This window comes from Cynara cardunculus (assembly GCF_001531365.2).
Source record: "Cynara cardunculus var. scolymus isolate 2C chromosome LG 7, CcrdV1, whole genome shotgun sequence".
In the NCBI taxonomy this organism is placed as follows: Eukaryota; Viridiplantae; Streptophyta; class Magnoliopsida; order Asterales; family Asteraceae; genus Cynara; species Cynara cardunculus.
The window spans coordinates 6,245,621-6,266,681 of NC_037534.1; the positions used below are offsets into that span (position 1 = coordinate 6,245,621).

General features: G+C 32.7%; 1 protein-coding gene across 1 annotated transcript; it reads right to left on the reverse strand.

Moving 5' to 3' along the window:
* Positions 1-2,780: 2,780 nt before the first annotated feature.
* LOC112515383 (protein PTST, chloroplastic) lies at positions 2,781-13,068 on the reverse strand. Its single transcript, XM_025122178.1, has 9 exons — positions 12,989-13,068; positions 10,218-10,276; positions 9,603-9,915; positions 8,347-8,436; positions 7,376-7,480; positions 5,850-5,955; positions 5,540-5,628; positions 4,215-4,327; positions 2,781-3,036 (listed from the first exon to the last, which is right to left on the reverse strand). The coding sequence occupies exons 2-9, from the start codon at positions 10,262-10,264 to the stop codon at positions 2,934-2,936; spliced, it is 966 nt and encodes a 321-aa protein (XP_024977946.1). The 5' UTR covers positions 10,265-10,276; positions 12,989-13,068; the 3' UTR covers positions 2,781-2,933.
* Positions 13,069-21,061: the final 7,993 nt, after the last annotated feature.

The following is a 21,061-nucleotide window of genomic DNA, read 5'->3' on the forward strand; positions in this document are numbered from 1 at the left end:
AGACATGATCCACAAAAATCTAATAATACGTTTAGAAATTAAAACCGATCATATAAACATCTGCACATATTAATATATTCTTTCGGGATAAAACCACAAAGAATCCCACATCACTACCCAAATCTTGGTGATAGCAATCAACAAGAAAAGGTGCTTCCACTTGCATCTATGACAATTACAAGATGGTAAACCACAAGGGTGGTGCCTAATTGGTTTGAGTTTGGCTTCAGAGGTCAAAAGTACCAAGAGGTCTCATGTTCAAATCCGAAGAGGAATAAAAATCTCATTGTGGCCAGGGAGATTCAAATGCGGTGACTCCAAGCTATCTGCAAAGCAGGTGGTCGCTCTGGGATTAGTCGGTTCGCATAGCAGGTTAGATATCCAGGTTAATAAAAAAATACAAGATGGTGCCATTTACTAAATAAAATAAATGCAACTTTTATCCCTTTTCACCAATCAAATATTATGAGTTGTGACACATTAACATTTTAAGCAAATCAAATAATTGCACATCACATTAAACAAAGGGAAAAAAATCCAACTTTTAACACTCAAAAAACATCACTACAATGCCAAACCAAAAGATCAATACCCATTTTACAAAGATATGCAATCCACTTTTTGTGGGTCTATTTTGGTTGTTGAGATTCGAAAGATTGGAATGGAGAATCGAGCGATATGGGTCAAACACGACTTCTCGTAACGTTATATGGTTCATGTCGGTAAACAAGCATTAGATCTAAAAACTTAGGAGAGGTGTTTTTCACCTAACAAGCTTAATGGTTTGTATGACTTATTTGGTAAGACATACATGGGTGTTTATTTGTTGTTATTCATTAAGGATGTGTTCTCGAAACGTTTATCATGAAGGAAAGGGATGGAAATGAGATGAACGTAAAAAAAAAAAACAAAAAAAAAAACCGTGTTCTTGAAACTCTTTAAACCAACAAAAAAAAACACGTGTCCAAAACATTCCTCTCACATGTGGGAAAATTACTCATTTCGACCACAAGGGTGGTGTCTGATTGGTTTGAGCTTGACTCCAAAGGTCAAAAGTGCCAGGAGGTCCCAGATTCAAATCCAATGAGTAATAAAAATCTCCTTGTGGCCACGGAGGTTCAAATGCGGTGACTCCGGACTATCTGCAAAGCAGGTGGTCGCCCTCACCCTGGGATTAGTCAGCTCGTATAGCAGGTTGGATATCCAGGTTAATAAAAAAAAAACTACTGATTTCATTTTATATGATATATTTTTAAAAGGTATATTTGTAAAAGTGACATTTATTTCCTTTCTCTTATGTTCAATAACATGAAAATCATTTTATTTCTTTTCCTCTCCTTTTTTCTTCCCTCTCGAAAACACAAATAAAAAAAACTATTTTCCTTATTTTCCTCCAAATTCGAGAACACAACGTAAGTCCATGACTTAATTCACGAGCTAAGTAGGGCTTGTTGAATACATTAAGCCAAGACATGAGTATTTATCTGTAGCGTAGTCCTGTTGTCTCGCCTAACCTGTTGTTCACCTTGCACGCTCAAGAATTTGCATTAATCACATTTATTAAAAATTATTGTAGTCTGGTGTTTAATCTAGACCAAAGAGCAAAATAACTATTTTTGACAATTAGACTATTTATTCAGCATAACAAACAAATAACTATCTGTACTATATTATAAAGCATTTGACAAAAAAAATTAAAAATCATTTTTATACATAAAGTACTGTTTATTAATGCATGTTTCTTAAAATTCAAGATTACAAGTAGATTGTACGTAAGTACAACTTATTAAAACTCCATGTCTGAATTCGTGTAACTAACTGCAGATAAGCATAATCAAATACATGATAAACATCTCATTTTAAATATAAAAATCTAATATATAATTAGGATAATCATCGAGTTCTAACGGAATACTTAATTATTATATTTATAAAATGTTATATTATTTGACCAAAAATAAATTGCCTCGTTCTTGAACTTAAATTAAATTATAAGAACTTTTTTAAATAGTTAATCTATACCAACATTGATATATTTTTTTCTAAATTTTTATATCTTCAAATTTATATTTTTTTAAAAAATAAATTCGTTATCGCTTTCTTAAAAACACATAAAATCGTATTTATAGCGTCGATAGCAACAAAGAATAAAATAAAATATTAAAATCGAAATATATCTCACTGCATTGTACGAGTATTGTTCTAGTTTAGTTTTATTCATACACTACTTAACAAGAAAATAAGTAAACTAATTAACTTCAATAAAATACCCATCATACCCCTGAACAAAACAAACTTTACAAACTAATTCTCCTCAAACTCAGTTCCCTAACTATCTTATTCATGGACGGACCTAGGCTTGTGGTATATGTGGCACGTGCCATCGTATTATTTCTCCGCCGAAGGGTAAAAAAATTAGGTTTCATGAACGGTGCAACCGTATTAATTTGTTGTGTGCCACCGTATGTATTTTGAAACTATAATAAGAACAAGTTTTATTTAGTAGAGTTGGTTTGCAAGGCTTTTATTCCACCCACCCCCAAGTTCGAATCTTGTTAGTGTCATTTTCTTAGTCAAATAGTGTCACCGTTTTAAAAAAATTCGTATATTTGTTTCTTATAGTCAAACGGTGCCACTGTTTGAAAATTTTCCCCATGTTTTTTTCTTATGGTCAAATGGTGCCATCGTTTGAAAAAATTTCTGGGTCTGTCCCTAATCTTATTATGCACAAATAGGTCATTTTCAAAAGAAAATTTATTAGTTCTTTTAAGACAATAAAATAGAAAATGTGAAAACTAGAAGCAATTTCAGAAGAATATATACAATGTTGGTATGATAATAGAACTACAAGTTGAGTAAAAGGTGAAACATGCATATCGATCACTTCACACGTTACATTATTAAGTAATTACGACGACACATTGGATCGAGTGTTATTCAATGATCAACAAGTTATTCTCGAGTAATCCCTCTCCAACAGTCGGATAATCCGGTGACAAGAGCCACTCACCGTCCACCAAGAATTTGATTTCATACCTTCATTACCAAATTAATACGTTCAAAAAAAAATTAATTAACGATGAAAAAGATATAGCAGCTCTCTCCATTCTAAAATAAATGCTACAAGTTGCAAATGGGAATGTCGCCAAATGATGCCTCATTCCCCTTTGTAGGAGTTTCGCTCTAAAATTCTCTCTTTACGCATAAATAACCATATTAGAGAAGGCCGTTGAGTTTGGTCCACGAGATCCCACTAGATTGTTGTTATTCATACGTATTTTAGATATTTGACTAATAGCCACACAATTACGTTACTCTCTTCGTTCCAAAATAAATGTCCACAATGAAAAAGGCACGTAATTTTAGAAATATGTAGTTATTATACTTTTAATTAACTAAAGAAAAATAGTCCAAAAAAACTCAACTAACTTTCATATTTTGAGCGATTAAGTGCTTGCACATTTTTTTGAACAGATAAATACTTATACTTACTGAAACGGAACAAATTGATCCTTCTGGCCAATAAAACCGGTTATCGTGGTAAAATCATGAGAAAAATTCGGAAAAAAAATACCCGAAACACTTTCATATTTTGAGCAATTAAGCCCCTTGATATTTTTTGGAACGAATAAATTCTTACAAGCAGTCAAAGTTCAAAAAGAAAGACTGAGAAGGGGGATGGGCTTTGAGCCATGAGAGACTAAGAACATGAAAGACGGAGAGGGGGAGCTGAGTGTGTCGGATGGGGGAGGCTATCGCGGCCCTGAGTCACCACGAGTAAGTGGTGGGAGCAGCCGAGTCGTGAAAGGGAGCCAACTGATTCCATGCCATATGTTTTTTTTGTTTTTTCTTGAACTTTAAAAGTCACATGATAAAGATGTTTTATACCACGATTACCGGTTTCCGGTCATTTGTACAGGAAAGAAAGAGCATTTTGCTCGATTTCAGTTTTTTGTGGATTTATTTGTTCAACCAAGACTTAATCGTTCAAAATATGAAAGACAGTTGGGTTTTTTCGGTTTTTTCCCATAACTAACTGACAATGTTACCCTTTATAACAGAGCAAGTAAGAGTTTCTTCATCTCTTAATTAAAGGTAGAATCGGAGAGTAGGCATTTATTTCTAAAAGTGGACACTTATTTAACAAATTAAAATAGAAATACGGACACATATTTTGGGACGAAGGAAGTATTATTTTGTCAAAGGGAGGGTACCTTCCAGGTCTAAGCATTATTGATGTGGAGAACCTAGTGTAAGAACCCGTATACTCTGCTGATAAGTATTCTCCGTGACTCCAGCCATCGAATGAACCCATTACCTGCACACTCTGGAACCAAAAATGAGCATATCAGTTACTAAGTCCGAGTCAAAGTCAAGTGCCATTAGAATATAGCACCGCGAATAGTGAATTAAGAGACGTAATTATCAAATAGGGAGAAAGTTCATCATTAACTGTCTAAGGCGATGTTTGCCAAACTAGCTGATGAAGCACTTCTTTCTGTTTTGTTGGTAAACAGAAACAAGAACTTTGTTTATATTACAGAAAAGATGATATGAAAACCGAAATTGCACGTATTACTTAACGTGAGGCCTTAATTTTATAATTTGCAATAAATTTAAGATTCGATAAACTCAACCCCCAGTCAATTTCTTGCCAATAAAATTGTTTGCAAAATGAGAAGAAGAAAAGGTAACCCCAGTTATCATTATTCTAGCACAGTACATCGCAATAAGACTCTTTTTCCTTAAAACACAATGGCTATAGGATTATTTAGAAGTATAACCATCTCACAGATTTTTCTTTAAATGTATAACCAGATTCTCTTAGATACATAACCTTCTGACAGATTTAACACGCTCCTACCTAACAGAAGAATGTCTCTTCCTAACACAAGAATGCCTCAAAGCTGTTAGAAGGTCATGCATCAAAAAGATATTCTAGTTTGTCCTAAAATAGGTGTCTACGTTTTCTAGTTTGTCCTAATATAAGCATCGACTTTCCAATTCTACCCTTTAACTATGAGATGGAGAAATTCATCACTCCCTCTATTATTGAGGATAAAATTGTCATTTAGTTAATTAGAAAGTATAATAATTACGCACTTCTAAAATTTATGGACATTTTTTTTGGGACTAAGGAAGTATCTAATATCTATAACTATGTTATGTGTGGACGATATGTTCAGATTATCATATACATCTTAAGAGTATTGACTAGTTACTACACATTGAATAACTTCATATAACCTTTTTAAGTACTCCCCCGTTCTAAGTTATTTGTCCATATCAACTTTCCGGCCCATTTCACATTATATGTGCACTTTGCACTTTAAAAACTATATACTTACCTCACTTTTCCAAGAACTTTTCTTTTTAAGCTACTTTATCTTTATAATCTCTACATTGTTCAGGGATGTCACTCACACACTGACAATTATATTATCGCATAAAATATCATGGAATATCGACAAAAAGTTTAAAAGGTAGGAGACCAAAGGTTCTCGGTAGTTGATACAGAAGATGATCTGTTGTAACGCACCTCTGCCATGCCAGACCAGAATAACGACACCTCTTTCGACTGTGTAAGTTCCACGTCCTTTATCTGTTTCTTTAACTTCTCTTGGATGCCTTTTTGTACGTATTAAAACAATAAGAAACATGGTTTCGTTAAACAGGTGAATAATTGAATTTTTCAAAGGTCATATCCGTGGATGAGTTTATATCATGTCATCAACATAATATTGGAGCCAGGTGATGGTAATCATGCGAAAAAAGAGGAATGATACAATAACCAGTTACTTAGAAATGTGGTACACAAAGAAGTGAAGGTTAAAGTATCCATTTTTTACCTTGTAACTGTAAAAGAAGAAGAGACTGAATGTATTTCCCATTTATTTTTCTTGAACCTGCTGGAATGCCATAACTAACGATTTCTTTTGCCATATTTAATAATGCCTGCAGAGAGAAGGCGATACATCAACAACGAGCTCCTACGGCCAGCTCTGAAGTCTTGGCTAAAAAATGTGAAATGCTGCTAAATTTGTATATGAAAATTCACAATATTCGAGTTTTGAATGGTACTAGAATAATGGTCATGTTAAGCGTTGACTGATAATTTGGGAATCGAATAACATGATGGTCTTTTGACACCCATAACCACTTGATCAGTCTTTTAGCATCGGATAGTAGACCAGTAACATTCATGTTTTTCTTATTTTCCAACCATCAGCAAAATAAGCAGGCATCCAACAATGCTGAATCATTATTACAAGGCTAATAAAGATCACCAATCAACCGGAATAAATGGTCAATAAGATTCCAAGMTCCTTATACTTATGTTCACCAAATCACCATCAATATAACCTCRTCGTAAAGAGCTGCTACCTAAATCTCAGTGTCACAGCTAAACCAACTGAGGTTTATTAGCACAGACTGGATTCAAGATGATGGGTGCAGTTGCAACATGGATATGAGCCCATTCTGCACTCATTCTGTACTTCTTAAAGTACATAACTWGACCAGATGGCATGAGATTGATGCGGTCTAACTGGAATTACATGTTAGGATCTCAATCGGCACCTAAATCTAAGGTGAATAGAGGAAAAGCAATGGCTCAAATGAATGATAAAGCGAYTATCATCATCAGAATTTATATCACAAGCAAGTGTAAGCAAAGTGTTATCCGAGGTGGGATGAGATGAATGCAGTAATGCATGGGATGAGTGAATATCAGCATACAGTAAAGCYAGTTTATGAAAATRACCCTTACTTWACAATCACAAAAAAGCAATTGAAACTATCCAAATCCACAAACTAAACTGAAAACAAAAGCGGTCTACAGATTGCAGTTGGACAGGTTAGAATTCTACTGATAACCCCCAAATAATCAAGTTCACGAGCCGGGGTTTGTTTACTAAAGAGAGAGGGAAAATACCTATGATCTCAGTAAAATAGTATGTGATGGCAGAAGAAACAGAAAATACAGGTAAAAAATTGTTGCCAACACCTTCTATAAGGGCAAGATTTCAACTGTAAAGGGGATTGAATAATATCGAGCAGCTGTGAAGGGAAGTGGCTGTTAATGATGAGTTGATGCTAAGAGATGGGATCATAACCATATTGGTCCTTCACAATTGAGTACTTCCAGAAATAATCAAATAAGTACCACATTGCATATGTTCTTTCATGTACTGGAGATTCCTTATGGCACCAAGAGTACACATAACGTAAATCGCACAATTATACTACAATTGTTTCAAGTAATAATTCAATTCACAATGACAAAGATACAAAGTCACACAAAAAATTAAGCAAAATYGAAWATGTAAAGCCATACTATCTATTKAAGTAAACATACAATGAGAAATTCATTTACCAAACTCAAGAACACAATGGAGTTAATGAGCATAACCTGAAGCTCAAGTTCAGTGATAGCAAGTTCACTTTTAAATTGAGTGAAAGCATCTTCCCTTACAAGCAACTGCAAATAAAGGTAAATTCAATTATCAGTCAAATGAGTTCCTCTTGCAACAAAATCCAGTAGCTATCTTCGATCTTATTTCCTACAACTTGTCTTAATTACTCAAAAAGTTGTCCAATATCTAAAAGAAACTTCAGCTTGAACCAACTCAGAGAGACTAATGGAGGCAACATAAACTGCAGAGAGACAAGGATGGAGAAAATAGTTATAGCTTGCTTCTGTCCTTGGTCAATTTTGGAATGACGCTGTTCATACACAACATTTGCTCTTCATTTTAATTAGCACATTTCTCACCTATTTGAACTTCCATATGTGTGTGGTGATGTGTATATGTGATACCAATGACTTATTACCATTCAATGACTCTTCCTGAAGATAAAAAGGTGGGTTGTGAAATTTTTCAACAAGGAGAAAAATTTGGAGAAGTCTGCAGTATCTGTGTCAGAACGTCCTCCAGAATTGAAGCCAATAATGCAGAAGTGCACCCATCTGGCATCTCCAGAAGAGACTTGACAACTATAATTAATCGCATTTCAGTTTTCAGATAGGACTATCACCCCTATGCAAAATGTGTCATGTCCATATATATCTACATCTCCTTAGAAGAAATATTATGGGTTTAAAAATTTTGTTAAGATGAGTACATCACCAAATGCATGTTTTAGGGTACTCCCAACATATGAGTCTATCACTAAACTACAAGATGAGTCCATAACTAAAGTACATATGGAAGTTGATCACTAAAGTACAATGATTGTTTTCAGCTAGGTATAGATAGCTTATGTAAGCAGAAACATATTCCAATAGTAAAACATTTGAGTTAAGACTACAAGATACAGTAATGTTGAAAATTTGTAGTTGCAGACCTGACGCTTGAGATACCGGTTATGTTGATTGGCCTCACTCAGCTTCCTTAAGAGCTTCGCCCTCTCATGATCAGCAAGAAGTGACTTCAGCTATCCAGAAGAATATGTAGCGTTAAGAAAAAGCACCATACTGCAAATGAAAAGGAATAAGACAGACCCTTGAAAACCTGCAAGACCTGTGTCGTGATTTTAGTGAAATCATCAGTCTATTTTTTTGTGTAAGTGGATTCACAAGAATATGGGGTTGATAGTTAAGCTATATCACGGCCGGTTCAAGAGGTGTGGAGTGCATATTCATGTAAGCTAGCTAGAGCATAGGATTACCGGATGTCGTCATATGGCGGGAGTCAGAGGGGCTGCAGCCAAATTAAAAGTTAAACGTAAGGGAGCAGACACTAAGGATTTCAGTGTCAAGTGGTGTATCAGTGATTGTTCGCCAATGTTTGTAAGCACTGATGGTTTAGGTGGTTATCTGTGTGTTCAGCTAACAGATGGTTATCAGCTAGCCGTAGCTTTTTAGGTAGCTGATGTTTACCAGTGATCTGTTATCAGCTAGCTGAAGCTTCAGCTTGCTTATGGGTATTACCTCAGTTTTGTCACTGCCCTTCTTTTGTAACCTCCCACTACCTATTTCCAGCAATCATTTCCATTTAATGGGGAGTTATTCTCGACCTTAATACAAGAACCATTACAATTCTATTGTTACGAAGGTTTGAGATTATCCTTGAGTTACTTTTGTGATACCCAGGCAGATATGGGTTGAAGCATAACTTTAAAAAAAAGCGAGCTCTCACGCGATCTCAGATTTTATCCAAGTTCTATACTCACTGCTTTCTCAATCTATTCATGAATTACTCCAACAAGACCAACACTTAAAAGCAATATAGCGAAGAACAAGAGGAATAGGAAATAATGAGATAATGGCAACAAACTTGGCTCTTGCTGTTCTAATCACCACAAAGACAAAATTTGGTCATTTGGGCACCCAGGTTTAGTTAATTAGACTACTTTGAAGAACTTAGAAGGCCATAAAAGATTCACCCAAGACACCCTTAAAGCCAAGATTTTACTTGAATGAAACATCTAATTATTATCCGTTTGGTTCTTAGAAACGGGTTTGGACAAGCCTTACTTGATTGCTGACTTTATCGATGAACACATATGAGCATGATTGTTGATCTAACATAGTATGCAGGAGATAGGTCAGATACTAGAGCGCTAGTCCAGAATCAAATAACGCACGAATGTTGATATACCTGATCATTGCTGATTGGTTGTTCAAGAACGTCTTCTGAGGAAGCCTCTGAACCATACTCATTGCCCTTTGAGGAATTTTTTGACTGCGGTGATGACGATTCTTCCTGAAGAGTGGTAGGCAAACAAAATAGTCTCCAGTGGGCATAGCGAATACCATGACTCAGACAATAGTCTTGATTTACATTATAGAATTTCCGAAAATCCTTCCTCAAACACCAGCGAACCAAATTATATTGGAATCCATATATATTTGCTGGACTTGAACTTCTATTTGGCCATAAAGACCATGATATGGGTTTGCTACCGCATTGACTGTCAAGATAGTAGCAGAAAAAAGATGATTTGAGAAGAAAATTTATCAGTTGTAATTTTGATAGAGAGAATTTGACAACATTTGCAACCAGGATATAGAAAAAGATAAAATTCTTTGAAGTTAAAAAACAAAGAAATTCTCCACCATTCAAATTACATGACGTATTGTATATTATCAAATAACATTCAGAAAAAAAAAAGGAAAGAAATAGAAAGCAAATAATTTTAAAATCTGTGTTGATCATCCAGAAAATAAGAGAACCTGTCATTGTTGCCAAAGTTGCACCGATATGAAGTCTTACCCAGATAACAATCCTTGTGTTGATGTGCCCATCGTATGACACTTCATGGTGCTGGTATCCTAATATATACAAACATCAAAACAAATATAAACAACTTAGATACATGGAAAACATATGTAAGGGAGCAAGGAATCATTTCTTTTCAAAAAAGCACTACAAAAAAGACCACTCAAATAAGGCAACAGCAGTGAATCGATGAGATATCTAATCTGGCAATTAACATGCACAACAGAATGATAAATTGTAGCGAATTTCTGTTTCCTCTACATCTTCGTTGAGGAAATGGTTTTGAACTCAAACAGAAAAAAGAATTAACATGCTGTAAAGGATTTCAAACTCACTACAGAAGCCACTCTTGACTTCAATCACTGGAGCATAACAAATAGTAAATTAGTATGAATAGGTGAAGTAGCAAGGACTTAATTCAGATTGTAACAACTCCATATTGCTCAAGGACTTGACCTTTTTATAGGAGACATGGAAAGAAAGAATGCTCATTGTTTAAACCAGTGGCATATTTTGTTCCTCGCTGTTTTTTTTTACTGTGACAATATATATTTGCCAAGTCTACCCCAACTAGTTTGGGACAAAGAGTGGTTGATGTTGTGGTAAGTGGTAACTACTAAACCAAACAACAAAAGAAAACAATTATGGGCAAATGATAAATTAATTTGTGTTATTAGATGATCATTTCCCACTTGGGCAGTTCACCTCCAAGGCATTGTCCCCAGGATGCAAAACCCCAAAAAAAGCATCTCCTAGGATGCAACCAAAGTTGTCAAAGGCTCAAGGCGCAAAGGGGTCCCGGGGCCTAGGCACGAGGAGCAGGCGTGAGGCACGGGCCTCAGAATTGCGAGGCGCATCTTTTCCAATTATATACATACACACACACACACACAAACAGTCACACACGACTTAAATATGCGGCAAGTACAAGCCTCCAATGCAGCAACCAGCAGAACTTTGATAGATTGCAGAAGGGAGAAGGGTTTAAAGCATGATCTGTGAGTAGAAGTTTTAGGGTCTGGGTATTTATAGAGGAGGATTGAAGTTTTAAGGACCGGGTATTTAATATTAGGGTTTGACTTATCTATTTATACTCCCCTGGCCCAGAATAAGTGTCTACAATGGCACACAGTTTAGAGAAGTGTAATTATTACACTTTTAATGAACTAAATGACAATTTTACCCTTAATAATAGAGTAATTAATTCCATCTCATAATTAAGGGTAGAATGTGGAAGTATGCACTTAATTTTTTGAAATGGACATTTATTTCAGGACAAATTAAAGTAGAAATGTGGACACTTATTTTTGGGCCGAGGAGGTAACTTTTTTTTTAAGAAGTCTAGGAGATGAGATGAGAAGATGAGAAAATTTTAATATTAAGGTTTAACTAGGTGGCTAATAACTCTTTATGAGGCACGCCTAGGCCCGCAAGGCGCCTTGGCCAAGGCACAACGCCTTAGTGAGCCTTGTGAATACGCCTAGCCTCGACTTTAGAAAAGCCCAAGACCTTGAGCCTTAGAGCCTAGGCACGCGTCACTTTAACAACTATGGAAGATTTTATGAAGTGTTTCACATATAATTACATGAGGAGGACAAGACATCCACTAAATAATAGAAGAGAGAATATGTTCTCAACAAAAATATGCAAATACAGAAAGAAGCAAGCAAGCAGTTTTTCAGGTTACCAATTAGATGTTATTCACAAGGGTTTAAGGAGAAAAAACCTTCGTAAAGTCATCTCCGAAGCTTGAACAAATAGATGAATGGTGATACTTATTGGTGACCACATTCAATTTATGGAAAAAAAGACAGACTCTAGGGACAATCCCAGAATAGGGGCTTTGCACCTTCTTGTCAAGGGCATGCGTATGATGACTTTTCATGCAATTGACGATTACTTTCGAATTTGCACCTCATTTCCATCTTTCTTTTAAGGCATGTTATTTCTCTTCTTTGTATCTATAGTTCTCTTGGCATTATTCGGGGTAAAGTTTTCCATCATCTTATCTTCAATCCACTAAAAGGTTGCATTGATGAAAAGAAAAAATTAAACGATTAGTGCAACATAATTCTAACCATTTCTTGAATTCAATGCAACACATTTGTCGAGAGAGAGAGACTCAAAATCTCACCCCTCATATAAGAAAAAATGATCACAAAGATCAAAACCCAAACAGTTACTCCTCCCATTACACAATTAAAGTTCACATTCCAATACTTGTGAATCTCGAGGATTCGTCAAGCAATTGCATGAATTCGCACTGAATGTGACTCATTTTGGAAGGAAAAAAGATGTGGCAAAAGGAACTCCAATTACAGAAAGGAGGAAACTAAGCTGGGCATGTCGAATTGATTAAACTTCCTCTAGAATCTAAATAATCCCGAGATTATATGAGTTCGAATCCCTATTGCAGCTAGTCCAAATGGTTGGATTCCTAGAGATCCGTTCCAATACTACTGGTGGGTATCACTCCACTTTGCAGGCGCAGAGGGCCTGCCGGCGAGAGGGTGCATTACAGCATTTCCGTGTCAAATAGTTAATAGAAAGCAAGTAAAATCTACATATTTTTCCGTGCATTACAGCATTTCCGTGTCAAGACCAATTAGTTAAGCGAAAGGAACTCTAATAGACATTTTATCAAACACGTTGAATGCACTCTTTTACTGAATCTACCAACCCACAAATCACAATCAAATCGACAGTGAACCATTTAACATCATTATATAGAAAAAGTAAGTGATTAAAGATTAGAAGACACTCACCTCGAACGAATGAATATCCGGTAAGTAGGCTGGTCTGAGGAACTGTCGTATCAATGGCGGGCGTCGAGTCTGTAGATTTCCAGTATAAAGATTATGTGGCAGAGAAGTGGAGGGAATTAGCCAAATGGGGTGACACGTGTTAGGCTGTTTATGGGCCATCAGATTATTAAGATACCAATTTCACCGTAGACGAACGATGGGGCCGGATAACCCATAACTTTTCAGCACGTGGTAAAATAGGCGTGGAAATAGCGGGTCAAAAATTCTAGGGAAAAGGTATATCGTGTGCTAGCTAGGGTGCTCAAAAACCCTATAATCCGATCAATCTGATTAACTCAATCCAATCAACACGAAATAATTTAATCTGAAACAATCTGATGTTTAATCGAGTTATAAAATTATCAAACCGTAGGTATTGGGTTACTATTATTTAAACTCAACTCAACCCGATGAACCAAATATCTTTTTGTTTTTTGGATTTAATATGATTATTGAATTTCTATTAATATATACATTAGACAATTACATTATCATGTATGCTTTTTATATACACATATTTTCAATTTATTCACATATTTATATAATTCATTCGTAGGGAATGATTCAAACGAGAACCCTTGTGATTTACGAGAACGCGAGAACAACTCAATAACCTCATATTGTGATAAAAAATAAAATTAAAAGATTTTTAAAATTAAAATTGAAATTTAAAAAGATTCAAAAAATATTAAAATTAAAAGGGTAATAATGGAAATGATATCATAAAATCTTTTAACACGATTACACGATCATGATTATCATTATCATTATCTAATAAACGGTTAATCATGTGATTATCATGTGATATGAGTGTGATAATCATGTGATTATCACATTATCGCTTATATCAACACGATTTGGTATGATTTGGGTGTGATTTAGGTGTGATAATCATGTGATTATCACACAATTATCACAATTATCGCTTATATCAACACGACTTGGTGTGATTTGGGTGTGATATGGGTGTGATAATCATGTGATTATCACACAATTATCACATTATCGCTTATATCAACACGATTTGGTGTGATTTGGGTGTGATAATCATGTGATTATCACACAATTATCACAAGGATTCCGCTCGGCTAGGGTTAACTTAGAAAATCGACTACCGATTTGTTGTGATATGGGTGTGATAATCATATGATATCACTATCATAACAGCGCACTCGATTTGATCATGGTTTCGATCGGTTAGGGTTAGACAATCACACATTTATCACAACGATTACTCATGGTTTCGATAAGTTAGAATTAGACAATCACACATTTATCACAATGATTACGAGCGAAATCCACTAAACAATTTGGGTGATATAGATGTGATAATCATGTGATATCACTATTATAACATCACTTGCGCATTCAATTTGATCATGGTTTCGTCGGTTAGGGTTAGACAATCACACATTTGTCACAACGATTATTCATAATTTCGATAGGTTATGGTTACACTTGATTGATCATGGTTTCGATAGGTTATGGTTACACAATCACACAATTATCACAAGAGGAGATAAGAGTGTGGAAACGAACGTGCAGAAAAAAAATGGATAATTATGATTAATTAAAATAAAATAAAAATTACTTAATTACATTACTGCCCTTATTAATTTATTTATATTTAATATAAGTTAATTTATTAATTAAAAAAGTTTAAGTTTATTAGGTTGTTCTTGCATTCTCGTAAATTACATGGGTTCTCGTAAATTACAAGGGTTCTCGTTTGAACCTCCACCTTCATTCGTATATATGTTCAGTAACTGTGAACATATATATGTAAATTGAGAAAATTAACCACAAGGGTGATGCCTGATTGGTTTGAGCTTGACTCCAAAGGTCAAAAGTACCAGGAGATCTCAAGTTCAAGTTCAAGAAGGAATAAAAATTCATTTGTGGCTACGGAGGTTCAAATGAGGTGACTCCGGGCTAATTGCAAAGCAGGTGATCATCCTGAGATTAGTCAGCTCGCATAACGGGTTGGATATCCAGGTTAATCAAAACAAATTGAGAAAATTAACTAAATATGATATACGTAAGAAGTATGGATAAGTTGTATCAAATGGTTGATGATGAAAAAGAAATTATGATTAGAGAAATAACATATTTTAGGTTAGAATAATATTTTAATATACCAATGTATCAATCCGACTAACCCAACCAACCCATACAGGTTGGATTGGGTTGCACTTTGGTTCGGGTTAGGCTGTATTAAGATTTTTCAATCCGCAAGCATTTGGTTGGGTTGTACAAATGTTATCTTCCCGATTTATTCGTAACATGTTCAACAGTTATATTATAATTTTTATAATAAAATATGAAAAATCTAAATCTTTAAAAAAATTATATTTAATTCCAACAGTTACCCTATTTTAATAATTCTAACATTAATTATATTAATAAAATATTCAATACATTTAACAAAATATTATTTCTTTTTTCTACACATTTAACTTTAATAAGTTTAATTGGTTAGATATGATTAAAATTGCGGACCTAAGTTGAATCTGTTTTTTTCTTGTCTTTTAGCTAGGTCTTCAAGTGGAGGAGGTGGAACTTACATAGGTAGTGACATTTGGGTAAATCAGGATGAAAAATGACTAAAAGACCAATTTAAAAGAGAGAAATGGTTATTTTGGACAATTTCCCAAAAGTCTATTTAAGATTTAGTCACCTAAAATAATTTTTCCACATTTTCTTTTATATCCCGTAAACTTGACAATGCAATCCATTTTTTCTTACAATATAAACATTTCAGACATATTCAGAGTGGGATAAAAAATGTAATGACGCCACAAAAATGTTTTTCAAAACCGCAAGTTGTGGTGTGACAAAAGACCCCAGCTTGCAGTGTTGCAAAGCAGGGCCCAGCTTGCGGTGCCGCAAGGTGCTACAGCGTGGTTCCTCTTTTTTAAAGGAGTTTGTGCTTTATAGGTTGCATGTTGTACTGATCTTTATACACATCATGTAAAGATTTTTAGTCTTCTTCCATACGGTGTCAAATTTAGAGAGAGAAAAACTCGATTTTGAAAAACCAAAAGTATGATTGCATGTTTGTGTTGGAGGAACATGAAAGAAGGTAAATGGAATTTGGAGTATGTTTATCTTATCATATTAACATAAATAATCGTATCTTAACTAGAATACATATAAAATAGGTTTTTTTTTACAAACTATACCATTATAATACTCTCGTCAATACATATTGAATATTTTTTGATTTAATCATATTATTAAATATCATAAATACATACGAATAATTTTTAATACTTGCATTTTATACTCTTATACTTACAAACTAAATAAATAACTATAATGATACAAAGTATGAGTATTAAAAATTATTTATGCATATTTATGATATTTAATTATATGATTAAATCCAAAAGTATTTAATATTGAGATCATTTTGAAGGTATTGATAAGATGATTATAAAGATATAATTTAAAAAAATATTTTTATATGTATTCTAGTTAAAATATGATTATTTATGTTGATATTATAAACGATTAAAAAAATAAAGGATGTAATGCGGATTAAATAACCAATTATAAAAATATAAATTGTGATTTAAAAACTAAAAATATTGCCTAAATCGTTTTTTTATCCTTTTTTAACTAGAAAAGATGTTTTAGGATAAACATGTGAAATCAGAATATTCTAGAAGTTGCTTTAAAATATAGTTATAGATTGATTATGTCATCAATTTTCCTACTTACCCTTTTTTTTAAGTATATAATATTTATATACGGTAAATGCAACAAATAAACTTACTCGTTTTAATTATATTTGATGATGTTTAAAACCCTGACCTTCTAAAAGGACGAATGTTACGATATCGCTACACCAAATGTTTTTTTTGTCTCTTAAAATTGTTTTATGCAAGATATTATATATCATCTTGATAATATAGTTTTTTTTTATCTTATTTAATACATAAATTACTTATAAAACAAAAAAAAAAATACAAAAGATGTTCAGTCACACCAACCAGCTTTCTCTTTTGGCTCGGTCAAAATAAAATATTCTTGTAAGTTGTACCTTTTTTGGTCGGTTGTTTTTTAACTCAGTTCATTTTGATAGCCTCTGGTCTCTGGATCACGAGTGTCTCTAGTCCGTGTAATCAAAGCCTATGATGTTATGGTGCGTTTGGTATACTGGACAGAGACAGAACAGAACAGGACAGGGATCCCTGTCTCATGTTTGGCATGAATTTTATGTGGAACAGACAGGAACATAGTGAAACAAAGTGTAACAGGCTTGTTCCACCCCTACCCCATTGAACAAGGTGGAACAGACTTATATTTTACCAATATAACCTCAAAATAAAACTTAATTCTCTTCTAAAACATCATAGGTTTCTCTTTTATATTTTATTCATTCTTTAAATTTTATTTATTGTATTTTATGTTTCTTAAATTTTCATTTTACTGTTCTCAAAATATTATTTTTATACGGTTTCTATATTTTTATTAATTTATGTAATTTATTATATATTAATAATAAAAAATAATGTAGAAAAGAGATAAAAATAAAAAATAGAAAACAAGATAAACTTTTTATTTGGTGTCATTTTAATTGTTTTGACGAAAACTTCAAATGATATATTTTGTTATAAAAAATATTTATTCTATTATAACTTAATAAATTACATAAATTGTTTTCTTGATTTTACCACCATCAAACGTATTGCATAAGGTTCACGCATGCAATTTGTTGTTTTCGATGAGTTTGTATATTTTTCCTTGATTAGAGTAGTAAATATTTGATTTTGATCTTACATGAGTGATTGTACAGGTGATAGGTGAATTCTTTTGTTTTCTGGAATCCAAGTTTTGTGAATGTGATGATACTATATTGGATCACTAGCCAAATTGTTTTCTTGATGCTTATATTTTATTTACTATTTGATATTCAATTCATTTTAATTGGTTGTGCGCTTGTTGGTAGTAGTTTTTTCTTCTTAGTTAAAAAAATACTAAACAACTCACTGGGGGTAAATTGATCATTTTAACCAGTCCTGTCATATCTTACCAAACGCTGAACAACTGTCATATTCTGTTCTGTCTTGTCATGTCATGTCATGTCTGCATATCAAACGCACCCTTAAGGGCCAGAACTCTGGACTCCTCTAACGTTGCTTTTGATTATGGGACAGTTGTAACTGCTTCCAAATCTTATCCGCTAGCGGTTATAACTGTCAGACAGTTATGTCTTAACTGTCCATTACCATTGATCTCTCATATAGATTTGTGATTGAGAATCTGGATGTATACGAGGACTCAATCTCACAGTCTTTGATTATTTATGTTAATGTTATAAACGTATAAAAATAAAAACAAAAAATATAATAAAATTAAATAACCAATTATAAAAATATAAAATATGATTTAAAAATTAAAAATATTTGATTTTTAATTTCTTTAACAATAAATTGCCTAAAGTATATTTTTATCCTTTTTTAACTAGAAAAGATGTTTCAGAATAACCATGTGAAATCAAAATATTCTAGATGTTGCTTTAAAATATGGTTATAGATTGAGTCAATTTATTATAACACTTACTTTTATCAGATAAATTCTTTCATCGGATGAACATGAGAAAAACCAGAAAAACCAAGAATTTTACCGGGTAAGAGCGATAAGAAGGATGGAGAGTCTTATCCTGTAAGTGAGGATAACGACTCTTACCCAGGTAAGCGTTTACCTATTGAATTGTTGCATTCGATATGTTTTGAATTGTTGCATTCGATTTGTTTTGATATATTAAAATCTTACGCATCAAAATAAATCATAGTGTTGACTCCTGTCGATAAGCGCTTACCGGGTAAGCAATTGGGTAAACGGCCCATATGTCATCAATTTTCCTACTTACAATTTAAAGCCACATAAATTGTTTTTTTAGTATACTAGAACGGTGTGTGCGCAATACAGTGAGATATATCTTCGTTTTAATGTTTTTTTTTTTTTGTCTCCGTTGATATAATACGGTTTACGTGACTTTGAGAAAGATAATGTTTTACTTTTGAATAAAAATAAATTTTAAGATATTATAAAAATTTGAAAAAATATATCAATATTAATATCAAATTAACTATTTAAAAGTTCTCATTTTTTTGTACAATTTTTTTTAATTCAATTTTTTATTATAATTTAATTTAGGTCAAATAGTGAAGTAATTTATCTTTGATTTAACAATCAAATTTTTATAAAGATAATGGTTATTTTAATTATATTTTATATTTTTTATATTTAAAATAAGATATTTATCATGTATTTGATTGTGTTCATATACAGTTAGTTATACGAATTCAAAAAATGGTGTTTTACTAAATTGTACGTACGCACAATTTACTTGTAATCTTAAATTTTTAAATAAATAGGCATTAATACACAGTACTTCATGCATAAAGAATAATTTTTAAGAGTTTTGTCAAATGTCTTATGAAATAGTATAGATAACATTTATATACGGTAAATGCAACAAATAAATTCGCGCACCCTTCTCATCGTTGGTGAGGTTCGAACCCCTGACCTCATAAAAGGAGAAAAACTACGACACCTCTAGGCCAAAGACCTGGTCTCTTAAATTATTTTATGCAAGATATTATTTATCATCTTAATAATATAGAATTTTTATCTTATTTAATACATAAATTACTTATAAACCAAAAAAATACAAAAGATGTTCAATCACACCAACCAGACCCTCCCTTTTGGCTCAGTCGAAAAAGAATATTCTCTTACGTTGTACCTTTTTCGGCCGTTTGTTTATCTAACCCGTTCATTTTCATAGCTATTATTCATAATAATTAGATTTCGAAAGAGCAACGAGTCTTATAACACCAGTAACAACTTTAATTAAATTAATCATTATCTATACTATATTATAAATCATTTGACAAAAACTCTTAAAAACCACTTTTTATGCGTAAATACTGTTTATTAATGCATATTACTTAAAACTCAAAATTGCAAGTAGATTGTGCGTAAATACAACTTATTAAAGCTCCATATCTGAATTAATGTAACTAACTGCATATAAACATAATCAAATACATGATAAACATCTCATTTTAAATATAAAAGATCTAAAATATAATTAGGATAATCATTAAGTTCTAACAAAATACTTAATTATTATATTTATAAAATGTTATATTGTTAAACCAAAANTTATAATAAAATAAACAAATTACATAAATTACATAAAAATGAGAATCTTTAAATAGTAGATTTGATATTAACATTGATTTTTTTTTTTCAAATTTATATTTTATTCAAAAATAAAATCATTATTGTTTTCTTAAAAACACATAAAATCGTATTATAATATCGACATAAACAAATAAAAAAATAGAAAATTAAAATCGAGATGTTTCTCGCTGCATTGCGCGAATAATCTTCTAGTACTTACAAAAATATGTAATATTATAAAATTAAGAACTACCATATGTTAAAAGGGAAAGATGATAACTGTCATACTTATAGGTCATGTTATATGCACTTCTTTTATGTCATAATCAGATTAAGACATGTATTTGAAATGTAAAAAGTAAATGGTCGGTTATTAAACACTTTAACAATATGATTACCTTACCAATTGAGCATGGAAATGACCGATAATCTTACCTGATAAGAAACATAGCAAGAACCGAATGTCTTACCAGGTTAGAGCCTGTTTGTTAGCAGCGTAATGAGTTTGATGCGACTCACGACTTATTCAGTCAACTATACATGACTGTTTGCAACGACTTAATAATATATATAAAGTGATTTATTCAGTAAGCTTCTAGGGAAAATTTTATACAAAAAGTTAAGTTGTTTCTAAATTTGTCCCTCCTAATTAAAAACATTTTTTCTTCCATTTATGCAAAAATCTTTCGAAACTATACAAACAGATTAATCCATAATTCTGTTAAATGAGCCCAAGCCATGTAATATTTTCTTCATTTTATTTTGAGTGATATATTTTTAAATTTTTATTTTTGATTTTAAAACATAATATTTCAAACATTTAAGTATTTAAAT

Excerpts from the sequence above, each read along its gene's own strand:
- LOC112515383 (XM_025122178.1), bottom strand. The coding sequence starts at position 10,264 with ATGAAGTGTCATACGATGGGCACATCAACACAAGGATTGTTATCTGG. Across the intron at positions 9,916-10,217 it reads ACACAAGGATTGTTATCTGG|TCAATGCGGTAGCAAACCCA; the intron begins GTAAGACTTCAT and ends CTATCTTGACAG. Across the intron at positions 7,481-8,346 it reads ACCGGTATCTCAAGCGTCAG|TTGCTTGTAAGGGAAGATGC; the intron begins GTCTGCAACTAC and ends CTTTATTTGCAG.